The sequence below is a fragment of the Cherax quadricarinatus genome, chromosome 67 (genome assembly GCF_038502225.1).
Source record: "Cherax quadricarinatus isolate ZL_2023a chromosome 67, ASM3850222v1, whole genome shotgun sequence".
NCBI classification, from domain to species: domain Eukaryota; kingdom Metazoa; phylum Arthropoda; class Malacostraca; order Decapoda; family Parastacidae; genus Cherax; species Cherax quadricarinatus.
This window is the reverse complement of record NC_091358.1, coordinates 5,733,615-5,761,148: the sequence shown is the minus strand read 5'-3', so window position 1 is coordinate 5,761,148 and position 27,534 is coordinate 5,733,615. Positions and strand designations below refer to the sequence as shown.

The 27,534-nt window shown below is 38.9% G+C and overlaps 2 protein-coding genes across 4 annotated transcripts in view; one reads left to right on the top strand and one right to left on the bottom strand.

Annotated features, from left to right (window-relative positions):
* LOC128699603 (zinc finger protein 90) overlaps positions 1 to 27,534 on the bottom strand; it is a 207,155-nt gene that overhangs the window by 101,013 nt on the left and 78,608 nt on the right. The window lies entirely within an intron of this gene.
* Positions 1 to 27,534, top strand: part of LOC128699602 (synaptonemal complex protein 1-like) — a 161,054-nt gene that overhangs the window by 71,213 nt on the left and 62,307 nt on the right. For all 3 annotated transcript variants that reach the window (XM_070099353.1, XM_070099351.1, XM_070099352.1), the window contains exons 13-14: positions 3,286 to 3,376; positions 13,876 to 14,409. In XM_070099353.1, coding sequence (XP_069955454.1) covers positions 3,286 to 3,376; positions 13,876 to 14,409 — 625 coding nt within the window. The remainder of the gene's footprint in view (positions 1 to 3,285; positions 3,377 to 13,875; positions 14,410 to 27,534) is intronic.

Sequence of the window (27,534 nt, the reverse complement as noted above, 5' to 3'; positions counted from 1 at the left end):
ATACTCCCAGAGGGGAACTATAGGCCTAGGGTGCTATGTGCAAAAAAAAAAAAAAATAGCTTGGAACAAATTTGTGAGAGGAAAGAGAATCTCCCTGATAATAGAGTGTCATACATACTGGAGTGATAAGATAAGATACCATAATAAATGCTAAGGTGAAAATTAAGAAGGAAGTGATAGTACTATGGCCTAAGGATCCTACCATGCAGGTCAGCTCATATTAATAATCTTCCTAAACCTGTTAGTGTACCTGAAGTATAGTCTAGTGATACCATTGACTAAAAAATTTCTATTGAAATACGAAAAGGTGCACAATCTTGAGGAAATACGAAAAGTGTACAGTTCTGTAGAAATACAATGAACGGTGTAGAGTTGTCAGTTAACGCAGCACACACAACAACACAAGACCTTTTATCCAGAACCCATTTCATCAGTGTTGCCGTAGCTAATAACAGTAACAAAATGGTACTTAGTGTGGTGGAATGACGAAAATTAGAAAATTCTTCTTTTATTGAAATACAAGAAGTATACAGTTACTTGTGGAGTGATGTAAAACCTGTAGTTGGCAGTAGTCGCAGTATACACAACGCAAAGCAAATATTCTTCCAGTAATCTTCACCAGTTGCCCTACCACAGCCAACAGTAGTGATAAAATAGCATTTGATGTGGTGGAGGTGGAAATCTAGATAGTAAAATACAGTGATCTATAAGTGCCCAAAACCTCAGTAAGGTCACTGGCTATTTGTCTTAGTAGGAGCTGCCAGAAGTCACTGGTTTCTCCAACACGCAAGTTATACTTTTTGTATCAAGCTGAGAAGTAGCAAACATTGAACTTAAGCTAAAGTAATCTTACAGGAGTCAAGAAACACAGGAAGAACTGAAATCCATAAATGAATCTGAAAGAAACCCAAAATATTTCTTTTCTTATGCCAAATCTAATTTGAGAACAACATCCAGTATTGGGCCCCTAATTAGACAAGATGGGTCCTACAGAGATGACAGCAAGGAAATGAGTCAGCTACTCAAGTTCCAATATGACTTAAGTTTTTAGTGAGCTGCTAACCAGACTGAGAGTCTAAGATCTAAATTAATTTTTTATGAGTGAGACACAGAATTTGATACTCAAGCCTATCTGATATTATCCTAATGCCTAATGACTTCGAAAAGGTGATAAATGACATGCCCATGCACTTTGCCCTAGTCCCAGACTCATGGAACTTTGTGTTCATCAAGAACTGCAAGAAAACCCTATCATGTACTTTTAACATCTTATGGAGAAGGAGCATGGACATGGGCCATCGCACAGCTGCTAAAAGCAACAGACATAGCCCCACTCCACAAAAGGGGCAGTAAAGCAATTGCAAAGAACTACAGACTGATAGCATTAACATCCCATATCATAAAAACCTTTGAAAGGGTTCTAAGAAGCAAGATTGCCACTCTATCTAGATACCCATCAGTTACAACCCAGGACAACATGGGTTTAGAGCAGGTCGCTTCTGCCTGTCTCAACTACTGGATAACTATGACAAAGTTCTGGATGCTCTAGGAGACAAACAAAACACAGATGTAATATACACAGACTTTGCAAAAGCCTTTGACAAGTGTGACCATTATGTAATAACGCACAAAATTCGTGATAAAGGAATACAGTGGTACCCCGAGTTTCAGCCACCTCCCAACTCAAATAATTATATAAGTGTATTATTGTAAGTGCTTTTGTAAGTGTAATTTTGGGGGCCTGAAACGGACTAATCTAATTTACATTATTCCTTATGGGAATGAATTCGTTTGGTAACGGCATTCAAACAGCCTTCTGGAACAAATTATGGCTGAAACTTAGGGTTCCACTGTAACAGGAAAGGTTGGTAGATGGATCTATAATTTCCTAACAAATAGAACACAAAGAGTAGTAGTAAACAGAGTAAAGTCTGAGGCAGCTACTGTGAAAAGCTCTGTTCCACAAGGCACGGTACTCGCTCCCATTCTGTTTCTCATCCTCATATCTGACATAGACAGGGATGTAAGCCACAGCACTGTGTCTTCCCTTGCAATGACACCCAAATTTGCATGACAGTGTCCTCCATTGAAGACACTGCAAGACTAGGTTGACATCAACCAAATCTTTAAATGGGCCGTAGAAAGCAATATGAAGTTCAATGATGAGAAATTTCAACTACTCCGATATGGAAAACGTGAGGAAATTAAAACTATATCGAGTATAAAACAAATTCCACATAGAGCAAAAAATTGATGTAAAAGACCTGGAAGTGATAATGTCAGAGGATCTCACTTTCAAAGATCAAAACATTGTATCAATTGCATATGCTACAAAAATGACATAATGGATAATGAAAACTTTCAAAACTAGGGATGCCAAGCCCATGATGACACTCTTCAAGTCACTTGTTCTATCTAGGCTGGAATATTCCTGCACACTAACAGCACCTTTCAAGGCAGGTGAAATTGCTGACCTAGAAAATGTCCAGAGAACCTTCACAACACACATAACTGCGATGAAACACCTCAGTTACTGGGAACACTTGAAGTTCCTCAACCTGTACTTCTTAGAAAGCAGGCAGAAGAGATACATGATTATAAACATTTGGAAAATCCTAGAGTGATTAGTACCAAACTTGCACACGAAGCAAACAATGCAACATCCCCCCAATGAAAAGCAGGGGTGCCACTAGCATGATAAAGAGACAACACAGTAAGTGTCAGAGGCCCGAGACTGTTCAGCTGCCTCCCAGCATACATAAAGGGGATTACCAATAGACCTCTGGCTGTCTTCAAGAAGGCACTGGACAGGCACCTAAAGTCATTACCTGACCAGCCGGGTTGTGGTTCATCCATTGGGTTGTGTGCAGTCTACAGTAACAGCCTGGTTGATCAGGCTCTGATCCACAATGAGGCCTAGGCACAGACTGGGCTGCAGGGGCATTGACCCCCAAAACCCTCTCTATGTATAGTTAGTCATTGATGCTTTTCAGGTTGTTTCATATGATTTCAGTTCCATCTCATGAAGCTGCACATATTTCAAGACACATATTATTATTATTTGTTAATATGTTGGCTGCCTCCCACCGGGGCAGCGCCCCCCCCCCCAAAAAAAAAAAAAAAATCTGCTATCATTCACACTATCAGATGGGGAGGGCACAGCAATGATTCTCCAATATTATAAAAATAATGCTCTTTGTTTAATTACATACAGACTTTATTACAGGTAATATTATAAAATCTAACATTTTAGTGTATTTAATACTACATTTATAATTTTTACAGTGTTGAACTTTTGGCAAAGACAGAAAAATGTAAAAAAATAACAGAATTAGTAAAGCATCTGAAGACAGAAGTAAAGGAACTTCACCAAAAGGTATTGCACTCTTCTGTTTTTTTTTTTTTTTTTTTTTTTTTTTTTTTTTTTTTTTTTTTTTAGAAAGAGCTTGTAAACTTGAATAATGAGTTAGTAATAATTTTCAAAACAAGTGGGAATCTATTGTTGCAACAACTCCATGAAAATAATTTAATATTTATTTATTTATTTTATGTCTTTGCAAACAGTACATTGAGATTTTGTATTTACAGTAGTGGGTTGCAGTGCAAAGAGAGCCTCTATTATGCCTAGGCATTATGGGCCAACTTAACATTATTGGCTTACAATCTACTTAACACTAAGGAGTACAGTAGCGCCCCACTTCTACGGCAGGTTAGGTTCCAGGCTACCGCCGTAAAGCAGAAATCGCCGTAAAGTGGAACACTTTTTTTTTCCCCTTATAAATGCATACAAATACTAGATAACAAGTTTATAGGTAGTAGGTTGGTAGACCGCAACCACCCAGGGAGGTACTACCGTCCTGCCAAGTGAGTGTAAAACGAAAGCCTGTGATTGTTTTATATGATGGTAGGATTGCTGATGTCTTTTGTCTGTCTCATAAATATGCAAGATTACAGGCATGTCTTGCTACTTCTACTTACACTTAGGTCACACTACACATACATGTACACATTTATTTATACACACTCATCTGAGTTTTTCTTTGATTTTATCTTAATAGTTCTTGGTCTTATTAATTTTCCTTTTATATCCATGGGGAAGTGGAATAAGAATCTTTCCTCCGTAAGCCATGCGTGTTGTAAAAGTCAACTAAAATGCCGGGAACAATGGGCTAGTAACCCCTTTTCCTGTAAAGATTACTAAAAAGAATAAGAAGAAGAAAATTGTCAAAGTGGGAAGTCTGAATGTGCGTGGATGTTGTGCAGATGATAAGAAAGAGATGACTGTGGATGTTATGAATGAGAAGAAGCTGGATGTCCTGGCTTTAAGTGAAACAAAGCTGAAGGGGGTGGGAGAGTTTCAGTGGAGAGGAATAAATGGGATTAGGTCAGGGGTTTCAAATAGAGTTAGAGCTAAAGAAGGAGTAGCAATAATGTTGAAGGATAAGCTATGGCAGGAAAAGAGGGACTATAAATGTATTAATTCAAGGATTATGTGGAGTAAAATAAAGCGTGTATGCACCTGGAGAAGAGAGAAGTGTAGAGGAGAGAGAGATATTTTGAGAAATGTTGAGTGAATGCATGGGGAGTTTTGAATCAAGTGTGAGAGTAATGGTGGTTGGGGATTTCAATGCTAAAGTGGGTAAAAATGTTATGGAGGGAGTAGTAGGTAAATTTGGGGTGCCAGGGGTAAATGTAAATGGGGAGCCTTTAATTGAGCTATGTGTAGAAAGAAATTTGGTAATAAGTAATACATATTTTATGAAAAAGAGGATAAATAAATATACAAGGTATGATGTAGCACGTAATGAAAGTAGTTTATTAGATTATGTATTGGTGGATAAAAGGTTGATGGGTAGGCTCCAGGATGTACATGTTTATAGAGGGGCAACTGATATATTGGATCATTATTTAGTTGTAGCTACAGTTAGAGTAAGAGGTAGATGGGAAAAGAGGAAGGTGGCAACAACAAGTAAGAGGGAGGTGAAAGTGTATAAACTAAGGGAGGAGGAAGTTCGGGTGAGATATAAGCGACTATTGGCAGAAAGGTGGGCTAGTGCAAAGATGAGTAGTGGGGGGGTTGAAGAGGGTTGGAATAGTTTTAAAAATGCAGTATTAGAATGTGGGGCAGAAGTTTGTGGTTATAGGAGGGTGGGGGCAGGAGGAAAGAGGAGTGATTGGTGGAATGATGAAGTAAAGGATGTGATAAAAGAGAAAAAGGTAGCTTATGAGAGGTTTTTACAAAGCAGAAGTGTTATAAGAAGAGCAGAGTATATGGAGAGTAAAAGAAAGGTAAAGAGAGTGGTGAGAGAGTGCAAAAGGAGAGCAGATGATAGAGTGGGAGAGGCACTGTCAAGAAATTTTAATGAAAATAAGAAAAAATTTTGGAGTGAGTTAAACAAGTTAAGAAAGCCTAGGGAAAATATGGATTTGTCAGTTAAAAACAGAGTAGGGGAGTTAGTAGATGGGGAGATGGAGGTATTAGGTAGATGGCGAGAATATTTTGAGGAACTTTTAAATGTTAAGGAAGAAACAGAGGCAGTAATTTCATGCACTGGTCAGGGAGGTATACCATCTTTTAGGAGTGAAGAAGAGAAGAATGTAAGTGTGGGGGAGGTACGTGAGGCATTACGTAAAATGAAAGGGGGTAAAGCAGCTGGAACTGATGGGATCATGACAGAAATGTTAAAAGCAGGGGGGGATATAGTGTTCGAGTGGTTGGTACTTCTGTTTAATAAATGTATGAAAGAAGGGAAGGTACCTAGGGATTGGCGGAGAGCATGTATAGTCCTTTTATATAAAGGGAAAGGGGACAAAAGAGACTGTAAAAATTATAGAGGAATAAGCTTACTGAGTATACCAGGAAAAGTGTACGGTAGGGTTATAATTGAAAGAATTAGAGGTAAGACAGAATGGAGGATTGCGGATGAGCAAGGAGGTTTCAGAGTGGGTAGGGGATGTGTAGATCAAGTGTTTACATTGAAGCATATATGTGAACAGTATTTAGATAAAGGTAGGGAAGTTTTTATTGCATTTATGGATTTAGAAAAGGCATATGATAGAGTGGATAGAGGAGCAATGTGGCAGATGTTGCAAGTATATGGAATAGGTGGTAAGTTATTAAATGCTGTAAAGAGTTTTTATGAGGATAGTGAGGCTCAGGTTAGGGTGTGTAGAAGAGAGGGAGACTACTTCCCGGTAAAAGTAGGTCTTAGACAGGGATGTGTAATGTCACCATGGTTGTTTAATATATTTATAGATGGGGTTGTAAAGGAAGTAAATGCTAGGGTGTTCGGGAGAGGGGTGGGATTAAATTTTGGGGAATCAAATTCAAAATGGGAATTGACACAGTTACTTTTTGCTGATGATACTGTGCTTATGGGAGATTCTAAAGAAAAATTGCAAAGGTTAGTGGATGAGTTTGGGAATGTGTGTAAAGGTAGAAAGTTGAAAGTGAACATATAAAAGAGTAAGGTGATGAGGGTGTCAAATGATTTAGATAAAGAAAAATTGGATATCAAATTGGGGAGGAGGAGTATGGAAGAAGTGAATGTTTTCAGATACTTGGGAGTTGACGTGTCGGCGGATGGATTTATGAAGGATGAGGTTAATCATAGAATTGATGAGGGAAAAAAGGTGAGTGGTGCGTTGAGGTATATGTGGAGTCAAAAAACGTTATCTATGGAGGCAAAGAAGGGAATGTATGAAAGTATAGTAGTACCAACACTCTTATATGGGTGTGAAGCTTGGGTGGTAAATGCAGCAGCGAGGAGACGGTTGGAGGCAGTGGAGATGTCCTGTTTAAGGGCAATGTGTGGTGTAAATATTATGCAGAAAATTCGGAGTGTGGAAATTAGGAGAAGGTGTGGAGTTAATAAAAGTATTAGTCAGAGGGCAGAAGAGGGGTTGTTGAGGTGGTTTGGTCATTTAGAGAGAATGGATCAAAGTAGAATGACATGGAAAGTATATAAATCTATAGGGGAAGGAAGGCGGGGTAGGGGTCGTCCTCGAAAGGGTTGGAGAGAGGGGGTAAAGGAGGTTTTGTGGGCAAGGGGCTTGGACTTCCAGCAAGCGTGCGTGAGCTTGTTAGATAGGAGTGAATGGAGACGAATGGTACTTGGGACCTGACGATCTGTTGGAGTGTGAGCAGGGTAATATTTAGTGAAGGGATTCAGGGAAACCGGTTATTTTCATATAGTCGGACTTGAGTCCTGGAAATGGGAAGTACAATGCCTGCACTTTAAAGGAGGGGTTTGGGATATTGGCAGTTTGGAGGGATATGTTGTGTATCTTTATATGTGTATGCTTCTAGACTGTTGTATTCTGAGCACCTCTGCAAAAACAGTGATAATGTGCGAGTGTGGTGAAAGTGTTGAATGATGATGAAAGTATTTTCTTTTTGGGGATTTTCTTTCTTTTTTGGGTCACCCTGCCTCGGTGGGAGACGGCCGACTTGTTGAAAAAAAAAAAAAAGTGTATATTAACGTAATATACGACATTTAATGAGACTCGGTGATTATTATTATCATTACTAATATGATGTCTCGAGATATAAGAGACTTACTGATTTTAATATGTACCTGCACGCTAGCACAGGATGTAAGTTTATTTAGGTACAGGTATACAAAAGTATAATTATCAGAGTACATATAAAATATCAAATTGGGGAGGAGGAGTATGGAAGAAGTGAATGTTTTCAGATATGTACTTGGGAGTTGACGTGTTGGCGGATGGATTTATGAAGGATGAGGTTAATAATAGAATTGATGAAGGAAAAAAGGAGATGGGTGCGTTGAGGTATATGTGGAGTCAAAAAACGTTATCTGTGGAGGCAAAGAAGGGAATGTATGAAAGTATAGTAGTACCAACACTCTTATAGGGGTGTGAAGCTTGGGTTGTGAATGCAGCAGCGAGGAGGCAGTGGAGATGTCCTGTCTAAGAGCAATGTGTGGTGTAAATATTATGCAGAAAATTCGGAGTGTGGAAATTAGGAGAAGGTGTGGAGTTAATAAAAGTATTAGTCAGAGGGCTGAAGAGGGGTTGTTGAGGTGGTTTGGTCATTTAGAGAGAATGGATCAAAATAGATTGACATAGAGAGCATTTAAATCTGTAGGAGAAGGAAGGCGGGGTAGGGGTCGTCCTCAAAAAGGTTGGAAGGAAGGGGTAAGGGAGGTTTTGTGGGCGAAGGGCTTGGACTTTCAGCTGGAATATTTACTGCACACTAACAGCACCTTTCAAGGCAGGTGAAATTGCTGACCTAGAAAATGTACAGAGAACCTTCACGGCTCGCATAACGGAGATAAAACACCTCGATTACTGGGAGCGCTTGAGGTTCCTAAACCTGTATTCCCTGGAACGCAAGCGGGAGAGATACATGATTATATACACTTGGAAAATCCTAGAGGGACTAGTACCGAACTTGCACACGAAAATCACTCACTACGAAAGCAAAAGACTCGGCAGACGATGCAACATCCCCCCAATGAAAAGCAGGGGTGTCACTAGCACGTTAAGAGACCATACAATAAGTGTCAGGGGCCCGAGACTGTTCAACTGCCTCCCAGCATACATAAGGGGGATTACCAACAGACCCCTGGCTGTCTTCAAGCTGGCACTGGACAAGCACCTAAAGTCGGTTCCTGACCAGCCGGGCTGTGGCTCGTACGTTGGTTTGCGTGCAGCCAGCAGCAACAGCCTGGTTGATCAGGCTCTGATCCACCAGGAGGCCTGGTCACAGACTGGGCCGCAGGGGCGTTGACCCCCGGAACTCTCTCCAGGTAAACTCCAGGCGTGCATGAGCGTGTTCGATAAGAGTGAATGGACTCGAATGGTATTTGGGACCTGACAATCTGTTGGAGTGTGAGCAGGGTAATATTTAGTGAAGGGATTCAGGGAAACCGGTTACAGTGCAATCTCAAAAATCGAACTGCTCCCAACTCAACCAATTATGTAAGTGTATTTTTGTAAGTGCTTTTATAAGTGTATTTTTGAGGGTCTGAAATGGACTAATCTAATTTACATTATTCCTGATGAGAATAAATTCGTTTGGTAGCGGCACTTGAACAGCCTTCTGGACCGAAGAAAGTTCGATATTTGAGGTTCCACTGTATTTTTATATAGCCGGACTTGAGTCCTGGAAATGGGAAGTACAATGCCTACACTCTAAAGGAGGGGTTCGGGATATTAGCAGTTTGGAGGGATATGTTGTGTATCTTTATACTTATATGCTTCTAAACTGTTGTGTTCTGAGCACCTCTGCAAAAACAGTGATTATGTGTGAGTGAGGTGAAAGTGTTGAATGATGATGAAAGTATTTTCTTTTTGGGGATTTTCTTTCTTTTTGGCTCACCCTGCCTCAGTGGGAGACGGCCAACTTGTTGAAAAAAAAACACATATAAAATATGAAATAACTTTTTAAAACACTTGAAATTTTGGAGTTTCCGGACATAATGGAGAGACTTAGGGCTTACGGATCTCACAGAGAATGTAAAACCGGGTGGGGCGCGGTGACCATGTTAGAAAGTCAGGTGGGGGGAGCCATATAGCGAGTTTTGGTCATAATTTGAAATGACCGTATTAGCGAAAAGCTGTAAAGCGAAACGCTGTAAAGCGGAGCCCTACTGTATATGTTTCTAAACTGTTGTATTTTGAGCACCTCTGCAAAAACAGTGATTATGTATGAGTGAGGTGAAAGTGTTGAATGTTGATGAAAGTATTTTCTTTTTGGGGAATTTCTTTCTTTTTGGGTCACCCTGCTTCGGTGGGAGACGGCCAGCTTGTTAAAAAAAAAAAAATTGCTTTATTTATGTTAATATTTATGTTACCAAATTTTTTAATTATATTTTTCTTAACATTTAGCATTAAAATAGATAAAAAATTATATATTGCCACGTAAAAGGCCAAAAAAGGTTCTGCAAATTTGTGGGAATTTCTGTGAACAGTTATTAGTTAGGTTCTGTTAGAATGAAAAATCCGCAGATAAGATCGAGACACTTATGCAATATATGAGAATCTTTATTGAGGAAATGTTTTGCCATACAGTGGCTTCATCAGTCCAGTACAAAGTAGAAAGGTGTAAGGAGAGGAGGAGTTTGAGGTAATCAGCCCCTCAGCTTGAAGTCGATGTGTTCAGTCCAATCTTGTAGAATGTACAGCATAGGGACGTAGACGTGGCTTATGTAGTCAGGTGAGGTGAAGCAGGAGGAGGCGGGGTCATAGTGGTACCATCCACTACTCGAAGTAGGTCTTCGTCCAAAGGTTGGACAAGTTTTGAAGAATTCTTTGTATCAAGATCCCATGATGATGCAGTGTCTGACAGTTGTGACGAATGGTTTTGAAAACCGACAAGTTGAAGATTGAGACACTTATGTAACATGGGAATCTTTATTGAGGAAACGTATGTATACAGTATTGTACAGTGGTGTCATATATGTACGTATGACCATTGTGTAACCTAGAAGTGTACATAGTTTAAACATATATGTGAACACATGAAAATTACAAAAATACATTATTTTGTCCACTTCTGTTCCCATTGTGATGGTCTGGCACTTCCACCTGTATCACCATTGCTTTGCACTTAACACCAGACATATTGGGGTATAATAATCACAAATAACAATGAATTTGTGGAGAGAGTACAAGCACATGTATGAACAATGCCACTAGAGTAACCTTCTATGTATTATTTACGTCTCATCAGTTCCTGCAAACTGTTCGTATTATCAAGAGCTCGCAGTATGAATGTTTGTATACAGTGGACCCCCGCATAACGATGGCATCACATAGCGATTAATCCGCATACCGCTTGCTTTAATCGCAAAAATTTTGCCTCACATACCGCTTAAAAACCCGCTCACCGATTTTCGTCCGAGACGCGTCCAATGTGCGGCCTGAGCCACGCTCACATGTTCCGCCGGTGGCATTGTTTACCAGCCAGCCTCCGCGGTAACATCCAAGCATACAATCGGAATATTTCGTATTACAGTGTTTTCGGTGCTTTTTCTGGAAAATAAGTGACCATGGGCCCCAAGAAAGCTTCTAGTGCCAACCCTACAGCAATAAGGGTGAGAATTACAATAGAGATGAAGAAAAAGATCATTGATAAGTATGAAAGTGGAGTGCGTGTCTCCGAGCTGGCCAGGTTGTATAATAAACCCCAATCAACCATCGCTACTATTGGTGGTACAGCTGCTGCTGCTGCTGCACTGTCAGCTGCTGCTGCTGCTGCTGCTGTAGCATCGTCTGCTGCTGCTGTAACATCGTCTGTTGCTGCTGTAGCATCGTCTTCTGCTGCTGTAGCATCGTCTGCTGCTGCTGTAACATCGTCTGTTGCTGCTGTAGCATCGTCTTCTGCTGCTGTAGCATCGTCTGCTGCTGCTGTAGCATCGTCTGCTGCTGCTGTAGCATCGTCTTCTGCTGCTGTAGCATCGTCTGCTGCTGCTGTAGCATCGTCTGCTGCTGCTGTAGCATCGTCTGCTGCTGCTGTAGCATCGTCTGCTGCTGCTGTAGCATCGTCTGCTGCTGCTGTAGCATCGTCTGCTGCTGCTGCTGCTGTAGCATCGTCTGCTGCTGCTGTAGCACTGTTGTTGGTGTGGCTTATTGAGAATACCAAGAAACAATTAACCCCAGAGGATTTGCCACCCAGGATAACCCAAAAAAGTCAGTGTCATCGAAGACTGTCTAACTTATTTCCATTGGGGTCCTTAATCTTGTCTCCAAGGATGCAACCCACACAAGTCGACTAACACCCAGGTGAACAGGGAAAAATGCCTGGAACTAGTGCTTATATTGGTGAATTTAAAGCCAGCAAAGGTTGGTTTGAGAGATTTAAGAATCGTAGTGGCATACACAGTGTGATAAGGCCTGTTCTGGAAGAAAATACCAAACAGGACCTACAGTACTCAGGAGGAAAAGGCACTCCCAGGACACAGTGTCTCATCAGTCATTGCTGCATCTTCAATAAAGGTAAGTGTCATTTATTCTTCATTTAGTAGACTAGTACATGCACAATATATACTGTGCATGTACTACTCTACTATTGTGCATGTATCCTTCTCTTTGTGTGTAGGAAAATGTATATTTCATGTGGTAAAAATTTTTTTTCATACTTTTGGGTGTCTTGCACGGATTAATTTTATTTCCATTATTTCTTATGGGGAAAATTCATTCACATACCGATTATTTCGCATAACAATTACCCCTCTTGCACGGATTAAAATCGTTATGCGGGGGTCCACTGTATAGGGGAGTCTTTGTATCAGACAAATATGCAATACAGTGGACTTCGTTTGCTGCATGGTTGGCAGCACCAGACACATACCATATAAAAAAATAATAAATGCTTAATGTAGTGGATTTAATTTTCTGTATCGATGAGTACCGGATGAATTCAGCAGACTAAATGAGCCTGTCTCCAGCTAATTTTTTGTCTGTATTATCCTAATTCCATTGCATAGGGGTGTTAAATGAAGGTTTTACTGTAATGCTATCATTCATAAAGCACAAAGCATTGCTTAGTAAATGGTATCATGCTTTTGTTGCACCATTAGTAAATTCTGCAACTTTCAGATCTATATTTCCATGTATCATTTGATTATGTAGAGTACTGTGTACTTATTTTTTTTTTTCCAACAAGTCAGCCATCTCCTACCGAGGCAGGGTGACCCAAAAAGAAAGAAAATCCCCAAAAAGAAAATGCTTTCATCATCATTCAACACTTTCACCTCACTCCCACATAATCACTGTTTTTGCAGAGATGCCCAGAATACAACAGTTTAGAAGTATATACGTATAAAAATACACAATATATCCCTCCAAACTGCCAATATCCCAAACCCCTCCTTTAGAGTACAGGCATTGTACTTTCCATTTTCCAGGACTCAAGTCTGGTTATATAAAATAGTAGTAGGTTGGTAGACAGCAACCACGCAGGGAGGTACTACCGTCCTGCCAAGTGAGTGTAAAACGAAAGCCTGTAATTGTTTTACATGATGGTAGGATTGCTGGTGTCTTGTCTGTCTCATAAATATGCAAGATTACAGGTACGTCTTGCTATTTCTACTTACACTTAGGTCACACTAAACATACATGTACATGTTTATGTATACTCACTCATCTGAGTTTTCTTTGATTTTATCTTAGTTCTTGTTCTTATTACTTTTCCTTTTATATCCATGGGGAAGTGGAATAAGAATCTTTCCTCCGTAAGCCACGCATGTTGTAAAAGTCAACTAAAATGCCGGGAACAATGGGCTAGTAACCCCTTTTCCTGTAATAATTACTAAAAAGAATAAGTACTGTGTACATGTATGATTATTTGTATACCTGGAGTGTACCTGGAGAGAGTTCCGGGGGTCAACGCCCCCGCGGCCCGGCCTGTGACCAGGCCTCCTGGTAGATCAGAGCCTGATCAACCAGGCTGTTACTGCTGTATATGGTACAGCATTGTTTTAATTTTAAATACTTTCCTTACTTATGTACCCCAAATCCAGCATGTCTAAGAAGAATCATTTCAGTATTGATAAAACTGTCACAATGGCAATAGGGGTATCTGCAATGAGATGGGTTATTATTGTTATATCCATGGGGAAGCACTAAATCCATAGGACTCATACAACACTTGAGAAAAGGGAATACATCAGGTTTGTTCCAAGGGAAGGGAGGGTAGCTTCAGTTCCTTGGATCATAAGCTCTTCACTATCATGACACCATGAAACAAATGAGTTGGATGTGCACCTTTGCCTCTGTCTTTTCCTTTTAACTTTAAGTGAGTATTGTACTCTTCATTCTTACATATTGCATGTGATTTGTTATCAGCACTGTGTATTGGAGTGTGAAATGTGAATTCTAACTATAATTTCTTTATCTTATTTTCAGTTAAAATCAAAATCAAAGAATGCATCACAAGAAAATAAAATTAGAAAGAAACAAGAAGAGACAATTGTTGCTCTGGAGAATGAATTACAAACTCACATTCAAGAAATACAATCCCTAGAAAGCCAAGTCAAGGTTCAGAAAGAATTGCTTACTACTCTTGAGAATAAATCAGCTTCCCAAGAAGAGCAACTTAATGACAGCCTGAAAACTGTTGAAAAGCTAAAACTAGATTTAGACAAATATATTTCTGAACAGCAAGAACTCCAGTATAAATTAGAATCTAAAGAAGAATCATTTCAACTTCTTCAGACTTCCAGAGATGCTGACATAGAGAGACTGAAGAATGACCTTATTCATAGACAGGAAGAATATAATAACTCTTTGCTGTTTTATGAAAAAGAACTAAATAATTGCAAAACTGAGCATGACAAGACTATAGAAGAATTAAATAATTCTTTTATTCATGAAAAAGAGATTAAGGATAATAATGACAGCCTCATGAATCAGATTAAGAAGATGGAGTTAACTCATAAGGTAAATAAATTTGTTTTGCTATTTGTGTGTAAATTCTTATTTGTGTTTACCTGCTTGGGGTTGTAAGAGTAGTGTTATATCTAGTGTTCAGATTATTTAATTTGCAGTCTCTTAAAAAATACCTTTAGGCTGTAATGCAAGAGAAGTTTGCCAAACAGAAATGATTAAAAAGTATTGAAAGCAAAAGTTCAGAGGACCAAATATTGATGTTTTGTATTTTCTGACTTCCCTAGTAAAGCTTAAGTTTTTTGGACACTATTTTATTCATCCTTTTCCAAACTTTTTGTGGAAACTATTTATTACTGTGGTTTATTTTTGTTTTCAGTGGTTGTGGCACATACTCTCTTGTAGCCCCACTACTCTGTGATGACATGCTTCCTTTTGTCTCATTTTGTTCCATACTTTTTTCATAACTTTAATATTATGACCCCCTATATTCCTTATTACTTGTTTGAAAGTTTACCTTTCCTGATTTCTTATAGCTCAAGAGGTTATCAGATCTTGTTTTCTTCTTTTATATTATTATTATAATCAAGGGGAAGCGCTAAACCCGTAGGATTATACAGTCTTCTTTTATACATTGAAGGCATTTCCAGTCTTTCTTTGGAATTCCTTATGTAATTACCTGTTTGAGTTTTTCTGTAGATGACTTTTATTAATAAAGGTTTTTTAACATTTTCCTTAAACAGTGTGAATACAGAACAAAGGTGCTCACTTAATCCAGTAATGTGAGCTTACAGTATTTTTTTTTATCACACTGGCTGTCTCCTAATGAGGTAGGGTGATCTGAAAAAGAAACTCACTATCATTCACTCTGTCACTGTTGTCAGAGGCACACCAATACCTCAGTTCAGGTGCCCCTCTAAACTGCAGATATCCACACCCCTCCTTCAGAGTGCAGGCACTGTACTTTCCACCTCCAGAACTCAAGTCTGGATAACAGTGTCCCTGAATCCCTTCACAAAATGTTATCTCACACTCCAACAGCTCAGCAAATCCCATAAACCATTTGCCTTCACTTGCCACCTTTTCCCTCAACACCTTCCTTTACCCTGCGGTATTGAAATTTGGTCATCTCAGAAATCTGATATCCCAACACCACAAGACTTTGAAAAAGCAATAAATGACATGCCCATGCACTCTACCCCAGGCCCAGACTCATGGAACTCTGTGTTCATCAAGAATTACAAGAAGCCCCTGTCTCATGCCTTCAGTATTCTATAGAGAGAGAGCATGGACAAAGGGTTCATCCCACACTTACTAAAAACAACAGACATAACCCCACTCTACAGAGATGGCAGTAAAGCAATGGCAAAGAACTACAGACCAATAGCACTAACATCCATATCACAAAAATCTTTGAAAGGGTTCTAAGAAGCAAGATCTCCAACCACCTAGATACCCATCTGCCAACATCTTTACAATTGCAGTAATCAGGAACAAGCGACAAAAAGATGCAAAATAACCACAGGGAGAGTTGAGTGATAGCTCTAGGAGTTTTCTTTTGTAACCAGCATATCTTAATGAGCTTGCAGTGTTACAGAAATGAGTAGGAACAAATCTGCCTCAACTTCCTACTCATTTTGGCAGCATTGCAATCTCCTAATGATGTGTTAATTGCAACACAAAAGGCCTAAGGTTATCATTCAACTTCCTTTGTGGTTATTTTGCATCTTTATTAATATTATTAAAAAACATCTGTCAAACCTCATAAGTGTTAAATCCATTAACCCTTTCAGGGTTTCGGCCGTACTAGTACAGCTTACGCACCAGGGTCCTTGACATACTGGTACTCATAAATTCTAGCGCCTTCAAATCTAGTGAGAGAAAGCTGGTAGGCCTACATATGAAAGAATGGGTCTATGTGGTCAGTGTGTGCAGTTTAAAAAAAATCCTGCAGCACACAGTGCATAATGAGAAAAAAAAACTTTGGCTGTGTTTTTGGATTAAAACAGTGACTGCACTGTATTTTCATATGGTATTTATTGTTGTATTCTAGTTTTCCTGGTCTCATTGTATAGAATGGAAGACATATTACAGAAATTGAGATGATTTTGACTGGTTTTACAATTAAAAGTACCTTGAAATTGAGCTCAAAGTAGCAGAAATGTTCGATTTTTACCAAAGTTCAAAAGTAAACAAATCATGCTAAGCGTCCAATACACGTCAACTGGTGAGTCTAATATTCTTTCACAAGTGCGCCAATATTATTTATACCATTTCTACACTAATGCCGTAGTCTGCATAACAGAAAATCTTCTATTTTTTTGTGAGAATAAAAATTCAAAATGGAAAGCAAAAGAATGTAAGAGGGGCGTGGGGACATGACTAATGAACAGAGGAAATGTTATTTTAGTGCCAGGAATGTCTTTCTTGTTTATTCTGGACCCTATTTGGAAATTGGCATCTTTTGAAATTTGTGTGAAATTGGCAAAATTGCTAAATTCTGAGCACTGTATTGAATAGTTGAAATTGGTAAGTTAGTGGTTTCTTGTACTCATTCGATAGAAAAAATGGAGTTCTAGCAAAATAGTTATTATTTTTGTCGACTAGTACATTGGAATTGGCCAAAAATAGGGCTCAAAGTGGGCAAAATCGCCGATGCGTAAACATCGTCGAGACCGCTAACTTCGCGAGAGCATAATTCCGTAAGTTTTCCATCAAATTTCATACTTTTGGTGCCATTATGATTGGGAAAAGATTCTCTATTTTTCATAATTTTTTTTTTTTTTTTTTTTTTTTTTTTTTTTTTTTTTTTTTTTTTTTTTTTTTTTTTTTTTTTTTTTTTTTTTTTTGACCCTGAAAACAAGTCTGTGAGAGGGCCTGTGGATCCTGAAAGGGTTAACTGTCTCAAAATTTTCATTCTTTGATTTCACCACTTAAAGTCAGCCACTCCATATAATAGAGATTATTAACCCTTTTAGGGTCGACAGGCCCTCTCCGAGACTTGTTCTCAGGGTCAGCCAAATTTTAAAAAAAAAATTATTTTTTATTATGAAAAGATAGAGAATCTTTTCCCGATCATAATGACACCAAAAGTATGAAATTTGATGGAAAGCTTACGGAATTATGCTCTCGCGAAGTTAGCGGTCTCGACAATGTTTACACATCGGCGATTTTGCCCACTTTGAGCCCTATTTTCAGCCAATTCCTGTGTACTAGTTCGACAAAAATCATAACTATTTCTCTAGAACTCCATTTTTTCTATTGAATGAGTATAAGAAACCACCCATATACTGATTTCAACTATCCAATACAGTGGTCAGAATTTAGCAATTTTGCCAATTTCACACAAACTTCAAAAGATACCACTTTCCGAATAGGGTCCAGAATAAACAAGAAAGACATTCCTGGCACTAAAATATCATTTCCTCTGTTTGTTAGTAACATCCCCAGGCCCCTCTTATATTTCTTTGGCTTTCCACTTTCAATTTTTATTCTTAAAAAAATAGAAGATTTACTGTTATGCAGACTACTGCATTAGTGTAGAAATGGTATAAATAATATCAGCGCACTTGTGAAAGAATATTAGACTCACCAGTTGACGTGTATTGGACGCTTAGCATGATTTGTTTACTTTTGAACTTTGGTAAAAATCGAACATTTCTGCTACTTTGAGCTCAATTTCAAGGTACTTTTAATTGTAAAACCAGTCAAAATCATCTCAATTTCTGTAATATGTCTTCCATTCTTTAAAATGAGACCAAGAAAACTAGAATACAATAACAAATACCATACGAAAATACTGTGCAAAGTCGCTGTTTTATTCCAAAAACACGGTCAAAGTTTTTTTTTTCTCATTATGCACTGTGTGCTGCAGGATTTTTTTTATACTGCACACACTGACCACATAGACCCATTCTTTTATATGTATGCCTACTAGCTTTCTCCCACTAGATTTGAGGGCGCTAGAATTTAGGCGTACTAGTACGTCAAAAACCCTGGGTCGTAAGCCATACTAGTACGGCCGAAACCCTCAAAGGGTTAACCCTTAAACTGTCCAAACGTAGATCTACGTTTTTTCAACATCTGAAAGTATGTAAAAAATATATATCTTTTTTTCTTACATTTGAAAGCGTGTAAAGAAACTTTCATCTACTTTTTTTTTTTTAAGTAAAAAAAAAACGTAGATCTACTTCTGGAGCACTACGCATGTGAACGTAGATCTATGTTTGGATAGTTTAAGGGTTAAGTTGGTGTAATATATTTGTAACTGACACCTAATATGGAGGAGTGTAGCAAATAATATTTTAGCAGAGATCATCCCAGGAGGCATCTCAGGTGAAAATTCACACACACACACTAGCTATTAAATCTCTGCACCAAATTCATCTTAATCCAGCAAATATTAGAGCCTACAAGACTAGAAAATACCATTGACCTCATCTTCACTGACAACGACGATCTGAAACGTAATATAACCGTGTCAAAGACAATACACTCAGATCACAACATAATAGAGGTACAGACATGTATGCACAGGGCTCCTGACCAGCAAAATGTGATCATTCATGAGGGTGTCTTCACAAAATTCAACTTCAGTAACAAAAACATACATTGGGAACAAGTTAACCATGTCCTAAATGAAACAAGATGGGAAGATACCCCAATCAACACATATCCAAACCTTTGCCTAGAAAAACAACTGGTTCTTGAGATCTGCTCAAGGCACATTCCATTAGGAAAAGAAAGAGAAGATGTAAACTAGAAAGAGAGAGACGCTTCCTATACAGATGAAGGCGAAGAGTCACAGAGCTGCTGAGAGGGGCCAATGTGTCTGAAATACGAAGGGAGGCACTGGTCAATGAAATTGCAAATATCAAACATAAGCTGAAGGAATCTTACAGGAGACAAGAATTGCAGGAAGAACTAAAAGCCATAAAGGAAATTGAAAAAAAAAAATACTTCTCTTATGCCAAATCTAAGGGAAAAACAACATCCAGTATTGGGCCTCTGCTTTGGCAAGATGGGACATTAACAGATGACAGCCAAGAAGTGAGTGAGATACTAAAGTCCCAATACGACTCGGTGTTCAGTGAGCTGTTACACAAATGAATTCTTTATGAACAAGACACAAAATATGATCATCTTAGAAATCTCGGATAGTATAAACAGACAAGTGTGACCACAGTGTAATAGCGCACAAAATACGTGATAAAGGAATAACAGGAAAAGTTGGTAGATGGATCTATAACTTCCCGACAAATAGAACACAGAGTAATAGTAAACAGAGTAAAGTCCGAGGCAGCTATGATGAAAAGCTCTTGTCCACAAGGCACAGTACTCACTCCCATCCTATCCTACCTCTGTATGTATGCTAAAATTACTAAATAAATAAATAAATAGAGATGTAAGCCATAGCTCCGTGTCTTTCTTTGCGGATGACACTGGAATTACCATGACAGTGACCGCCATCAAAGACACCGCAAGACTCCAGGTGGACATCAACCAAATCTTCAAATGGGCCAATCAAAGCAATATGAAGTTCAGTGAAGAGAAATTTCAACTAAGATATGGAAAACTTGAAGAAATTAAAACTGTATCAGGGTATACAGCAAATTCTAACCATACAGTAGAGCAAAAAGTAATGTGAAGGACCTGGGAGTGATAATGTCAGAGGATCTCACCTTCAAATACCAGAACAATGTATCTACTGCATCCGCTAGGAAAATGATAAGATGGATATTGAGAACCTTCAAAACTAGGGATGCCAAGCCCATGATGCTTCTCTTCAAATCGCTTGTTCTCTCTAGGCTAGAATACTGCTGTACACTAACTGCTTCCTTCAAGGCAGGTGAAATTGATTTTCTGAAGAGTGTACACAGAACTTTCACGGCACACATAAGTATGATAAGGCACCTAAATTACTGGGAACAGTTGAAGACCCTTGATTTGTATTCTCTGGAATGCAGACGAGAGAGATACATGATAATATACACTTGGAAAAATCCTAGAGGGATTAGTACCAAACTTGCACTTAATAATAACTCCCTATGAAAGCAAAAGACTCAGCAGGAGATGCAACATTCCCCCAATGAAAAACACGGGTGCCACGAGTACACTTGAGAGACAACATAGTAAGTGTCCGGGGCCCAAGACTGTTCAACTGCCTCCCAGCATACATAAGGAGGATTACCAATAGACCCCTGGCTGTTTTCAAGACAGCACTGGACAGACACCCAAAGTCAGTACCTGACCAGCCAGGCTGTAGTTCGTATGTCAGTTTGCGCACAGCCAGCAGTAACAGCCTGGTTGATCAGACCCTGATCCACCACGAGGCCTGGTCTCAGACTGAGCCATGGGGGTATTGACCCTCGAAAACCTCTCCAGGTATAGACCAATATTTCATTTGCATCCTGTCCCATTGTACTAATGAGTGTAGTGAATTACCCAAGCTGTACTGACTTAAATTACATACTAGAGCTAGAAGTAAGTAGTATTAAAGCCTTATGAATAGTTTGCCTGAAATTCAGTCACATAATTAGTTGCTTTCTTCTAAGTTTTTACTTCTTTTAACCAGCTAACCGTCTCCTACCAAATGCAGGGTGACCTGAAGAAGAAACTTTCACCATTATTTTACACTTATCACTGTTTTGCCAGAAGCATGCAGATAAGACAGTTTAGCTGTCCCTCTAAACAGTAAATATCTCAAATACCTTGCATATACTCCAGCAGCTCATTACATCCCAAAAATCATTTGTCTCCATTCCTATCTAACATGTTCACACATGCTTGCTGCATCTCCAGGTCCCTTACACACGATACCTCGTTTACCCTCCCTCCATCCTTTCCTAGGACGACCCCTACCCTGCTTTCCCTCTATGGGAGATTTATGCACTTTCCAAGTCAAGACAACTAAATCGGTCAAAAATTCAACTGAGGCAGGGTGACCCAAAAAGAAAATCCCCAAAAAGAAAATACTTTCGTTGTCATTCAACACTTTCACCTCACTCACACAATCACTGTTTTTCCAGAGGTGCTCAGAATACAACAGTTTAGAAGTCTTTCTTCTTCTTTCAACACCTATTAGCACCTATTACATACATAGAACACTTAACTCTGATATTAACCCTCCCCTCAAACATCTCCTTGCCAACCTCAACAGAACACATGACCATAACACAAGGCACAGATCACTCTTTGATGTTCCTCGTGTCCATCTCACGCTATGCAAAAACTCAATGCACATAAAAGGCCCTAAAATCTGGAATTCATTACCTGTAAATATAAAAGAAACACTACCTGTTTATAAATTCAAGTCTCTTCTCAAAGATCACTTACTCACTCAAAACCAAATAAATACTGAATAACTGAACCTTATAAATTGTATATCCTATATGTTACTCACAATTATATCACACAAATGTTAAACCTAGGACCCAATCTAACTTTGTTATTTTTTTAAATACACTACCTAACAGAATACTCCATTCGAGTGAATGTACAGCAGTGCATGCAACCATATGACCTGTCTTTGTAATACTCATTTGTGCTTTATAGTTATCTGTTTACAATAATGTTTTATCACTGATTTCATCATTGCTTAGTTAATCTTAAGTTAATTTTAAGCCAGCCCGTAATGCTATGCATATAAGTGGCTTTGGCATGCTGCTCTTACCTGTATTTTTTTGTACCTCTGTATGTATGCTAAAATTACTAAATAAATAAATAAATAAATAAACCGGCCGTATCCCACTGAGGCAGGGTGGCCCAAAAAGGAAAACAAAAGTTTCTCTTTTCAAATTTAGTAATTTATACAGAAGGGGGGGTTACTAGCCCCTTGCTCCCGGCATTTTATTCGCCTCTTACAACACGCATGGCTTACGGAGGAAGAATTCTGTTCCACTTCCCCATGGAGATAAGAGGAAATAAACAAGAACTAGAAAGAAAATAGCAGAAAACCCAGAGGGATGTGTATATATATGCTTGTACATATATGTGTAGTGTGTCCTAAATGTAAGTAGAAGTAGCAAGACGTACCTGAAATCTTGCATGTTCATGAGACAGAAAAAAAGACACCAGCAATCCTACCATCATGTAAAACAATTACAGGCTTTCGTTTTACACTCACTTGGCAGGATGGTAGTACCTCTCTGGGTGGTTGCTGTCTACCAACCTACATATAAAGATACACAACATATCCCTCCAAACTGCCAATATCCTAAACCCCTTTTTTAAAGTGCAGGCATTGTACTTCCCATTTCCAGGACTCAAGTCTGGCTATATAAAATAACCAGTTTCCCTGAATCCCTCCACTAAATATTACCCTGCTCACACTCCAACACCTCATCATGTCCCAAATACCATTCGTCTCCATTCACTCCTATCTAACACACTCACACACACTTGCTGGAAGTCCAAGCCCCTCGCCCACAAAAACCTCTCTTACCAACTCCCTCCAACCTTTTCGAGGACAACCCCTACCCTGCCTTCCTTTCCCTACAGATTTACACACTCTCCATGTCATTCTACTTTGATCCATTCTCTAAATGACCAAACCACCTCAACAACCCCTCATCAGCCCTCTGACTAATACTTTTATTAACTCCACACCTCCTAATTTCCACATTCCGAATTTTCTGCATAATATTTACACCACACATTGCCCTTAGACAGGACATCTCCACTGCCTCCAGCCGCCTCCTCGCTGCTGCATTTACAACCCAAGCCTCACACCCATATAAGAGTGTTGGTACTACTATATTTTCATACATTCCCTTTGCCTCCATAGATAACATTTTTTGTCTCCACATATACCTCAATGCACCACTCACCTTTTTTCCTTCATCAATTCTATGATTAACCTCATCCTTCATAAATCCCTCCGCTGACACGTCAACTCCCAAATATCTGAAAACATTCACTTCTTCCACACTTCTCCTCCCCAATTTGATATCCATTTTTTCTTTATCTAAATCACTTGATACCCTCATCACCTTACTCTTTTCTATGTTCACTTTCAACTTTCTACCTTTACAAACACTCCCAAATTTGTCCACTAATCTTTGCATTTTTTCTTTAGAATCTCTCATTAGCACAGTATCATCAGCAAAAAGTAACTGGGTCAATTTCCATTTTGTATTTGATTCCCCATAATTTAATCCCACCCCTCTCCCAAACACCCTAGCATTTACTTCTTTTTTGACCCATCTATAAATATATTAAACAGCCATGGTGACACTACACATCCCTGTCTAAGACCTACTTTTACCGGGAAGTAGTCTCCCTCTCTTCTACACACCCTAACCTGATCCTCACTGTCCTCATAAAAACTCTTAACAGCATTTAGTAACTTACCACCTGTTCCATATACTTGCAACATCTGCCACATTGCTCCCCTATCCTCTCTATCATATGCCTTTTCTAAATCCATAAATGCAATAAAAACTTCCTACCTTTATCTGAATACTGTTCACATATATACTTCAGTGCAAACACTTGATCCACACATCCCCTATCCACTCTAAAACTTCCTTGCTCAACCGCAATTCTATATTCTGTCTAACCTCTAATAACCCTACCGTACACTTTTCCTGGTATACTTAGTAAACTTATTCCTCTATAATTTTTACAATCTCTCTTGTCCCCCTTCCCTTTATATAAAGGGACTATACACGCTCTCTGCCAATCCCTAGGTACCTTTCCCCTCTTTCATACATTTATTAAACAAAAATACCAACCACTCGAACACTATATCCCCTCTGCTTTTAATATTTCTGTCATGATCCCATCAGTTCCAGCTGCTTTACCCCCTTTCATTCTATGTAATGCCTCACGCACATCCCCCACACTCACATCTTGTTCTTCTTCGCTTCTAAAAGATGGTATACATCCCTGGCCAGTGCATAAAATTACCCCCTCCCTTTCTTCATAGACATTTAAAAGTTCCTCAGAATATTCTCGCCATCTACCCAATACCTCCATCTCGCCATCTACTAACTCCCCTACTCTGTTTTTAACTGACAAATCCATTTGTTCAATAGGCTTTCTTAACTTGTTTAACTCACTCCAAAAATTTTTCTTATTTTCATTAAAATTTCTTGACAGTGCCTCTCCCACTCTATCATCTACTCTCCTTTTGCACTCTCTCACCACTCTCTTCATCTTTCTTTTACTCTCCATATACTCTACTCTTCTTATAACACTTCTGCTTTGTAAAAACCTCTCATAAGCTACCTTTTTCTCTTTTTTCACACCCTTTACTTCTTCATTCCACCAATCACTCCTCTTTCCTCCTGCACCCACCCTTCTATAACCACAAACTTCTGCCCCACATTCTAATACTACATTTTTAAAACTATTCCACCCCTCTTCAACCCCTCCACTACTCATCTTTGCACTAGCCCACCTTTCTGCCAATAGTTGCTTATATCTCACCCGAACTTCCTCCTCCCTTAGTTTATACACTTTCACCTCCCTCTTACTTGTTGTTGCCATTTTCCTCTTTTCCCATCTACCTCATGCTCTAACTGTAGCTACAACTAGATAATGATCCGATATATCAGTTGCCCCTCTATAAACATGTACATCCTGGAGCCTACCCATCAACCTTTTATCCACCAATACATAATCTAACAAACTACCTTCATTATGTGGTGTATCATACCTTGTATATTTATTTATCCTCTTTTTCATAAAATATGTATTACTTATTACCAAACCTCTTTCTAAACATAGCTCAATTAAAGGCATCCCATTTTCATTTACCCCTGGCACCCCAAATTTACCTACTACTCCCTCCACAACATTTTTACCCACTTTAGCATTGAAATCCCCAACCACAAGTACTCTCACACTTGGTTCAAAACTCCCCATGCATTCACTCAACATTTCCCAAAATCTCTCTCTCTCCTCTACACAGCTCTCTTCTCAATGTACATATACGCTTACTATAACCCACTTTTCACATCCAACCTTTATTTTACTCCACATAATCCTTGAATTAATACATTTATAGTCCCTCTTTTCCTGCCATAACTTATCCTTCAACATTGTTGCTATTCCTTCTTTAGCTCTAACTCTATTAGAAACCCCAGACCTAGTCCCATTTATTCCTCTCCACTGAAACTCTCCCACCCCCTTCAGCTTTGTTTCACTTAAAGCCAGGACATCCAGCTTCTCATTCATAACATCCACAATGATCTCTTTCTTATCATTCGCACAACATCCACGCACATTCAGACATCCCACTTTGACAATTTTCTTCTTATTCTTTTTAGTAATTATTACAGGAAAAGGGGTTACTAGCTCATTGTTCCCGGCATTTTAGTTGACTTTACAACACACATGGCTTACGGAGAAAAGATTCTTATTCCACTTCCCCATGGATATAAAAGGAAAAGTAATAAGAACAAGAACTATTAAGATAAAATCAAGGAAAACTCAGATGAGTGTGTATAAATAAATGTGTACATGTATGTTTAGTGTGACCTAAGTGTAAGTAGAAGTAGCAAGACGTACCTGTAATCTTGCATATTTATGAGACAGACAAGACACCAGCAATCCTACCATCATGTAAAACAATTTGTACTGTTGTAATATTGTAAATTGTTCTAATTGTAATATTTTTTTTCGTTTCTTGTACCTCTCTAGTATAAATCTTAATAATTATAAATTTTTTGGTTACCTCTCTTTTATAATAATATAAAATAATGAATAATTAAAATTTACCACTTCATAACCTATGTCTGGTTTTAAGTAGTCTGTAAGCATTAGGATTAGTCTGCCCAAATGATCAGGCATGGTAGTGGCTTTCTTTGTTCTTAACAGCCTGGTTGATCAGACCCTGATCCATCACTAGGCCTGGTCTCAGACCGAGCCGCAGGGGCATTGACCTACGAAACCCTCTCCAGGTAAAACATGTTAATCTCACTACTGCTTTGCCAAATGAGTGAAAGACGGAAATTTGTAATTTTACATGATGGTAGAAGTGCTGGTGTCTTTTTTTCTATCTCATAAACACACAGGATAACAGGTGTATCTTGCTACTTCCACTTACATGTGTATATATACACATGCATATACACATATATGTATACACACTCATCTGAGTTTTCCTCTATTTTTTTCTTAATAGTTCTTTTTTTTTTTTTTTTTTTTTTTTTTTTTTTTCAACAAGTCGGCCGTCTCCCACCGAGGCAGGGTGACCCAAAAAAGAAAGAAAATCCCCAAAAAGAAAATACTTTCATCATCATTCAACACTTTCACCACACTCGCACATTATCACTGTTTTTGCAGAGGTGCTCAGAATACAACAGTCTAGAAGCATACACATATAAAGATACACAAACATATCCCTCCAAACTGCCAATATCCCAAAACCCCTCCTTTAAAGTGCAGGCATTGTACTTCCCATTTCCAGGACTCAAGTCCGACTATATGAAAATAACCGGTTTCCCTGAATCCCTTCACTAAATATTACCCTGCTCACACTCCAACAGATCGTCAGGTCCCAAGTACCATTCGTCTCCATTCACTCCTATCTAACACGCTCACGCACGCTTGCTGGAAGTCCAAGCCCCTTACCCACAAAACCTCCTTTACCCCCTCTCTCCAACCCTTTCGAGGACGACCCCTACCCCGCCTTCCTTCCCCTATAGATTTATATGCTTTCCATGTCATTCTACTTTGATCCATTCTCTCTAAATGACCAAACCACCTCAACAACCCCTCTTCTGCCCTCTGACTAATACTTTTATTAACTCCACACCTTCTCCTAATTTCCACACTCCGAATTTTCTGCATAATATTTACACCACACATTGCCCTTAAACAGGACATCTCCACTGCCTCCAACCGTCTCCTCGCTGCTGCATTTACCACCCAAGCTTCACACCCATATAAGAGTGTTGGTACTACTATACTTTCATACATTCCCTTCTTTGCCTCCATAGATAACATTTTTTGACTCCACATATACCTCAATGCACCACTCACCTTTTTTCCCTCATCAATTCTATGATTAACCTCATCCTTCATAAATCCATCCGCCGACACGTCAACTCCCAAGTATCTGAAAACATTCACTTCTTCCATACTCCTCCTCCCTAATTTGATATCCAATTTTTCTTTATCTAAATCATTTGACACCCTCATCACCTTACTCTTTTCTATGTTCACTTTCAA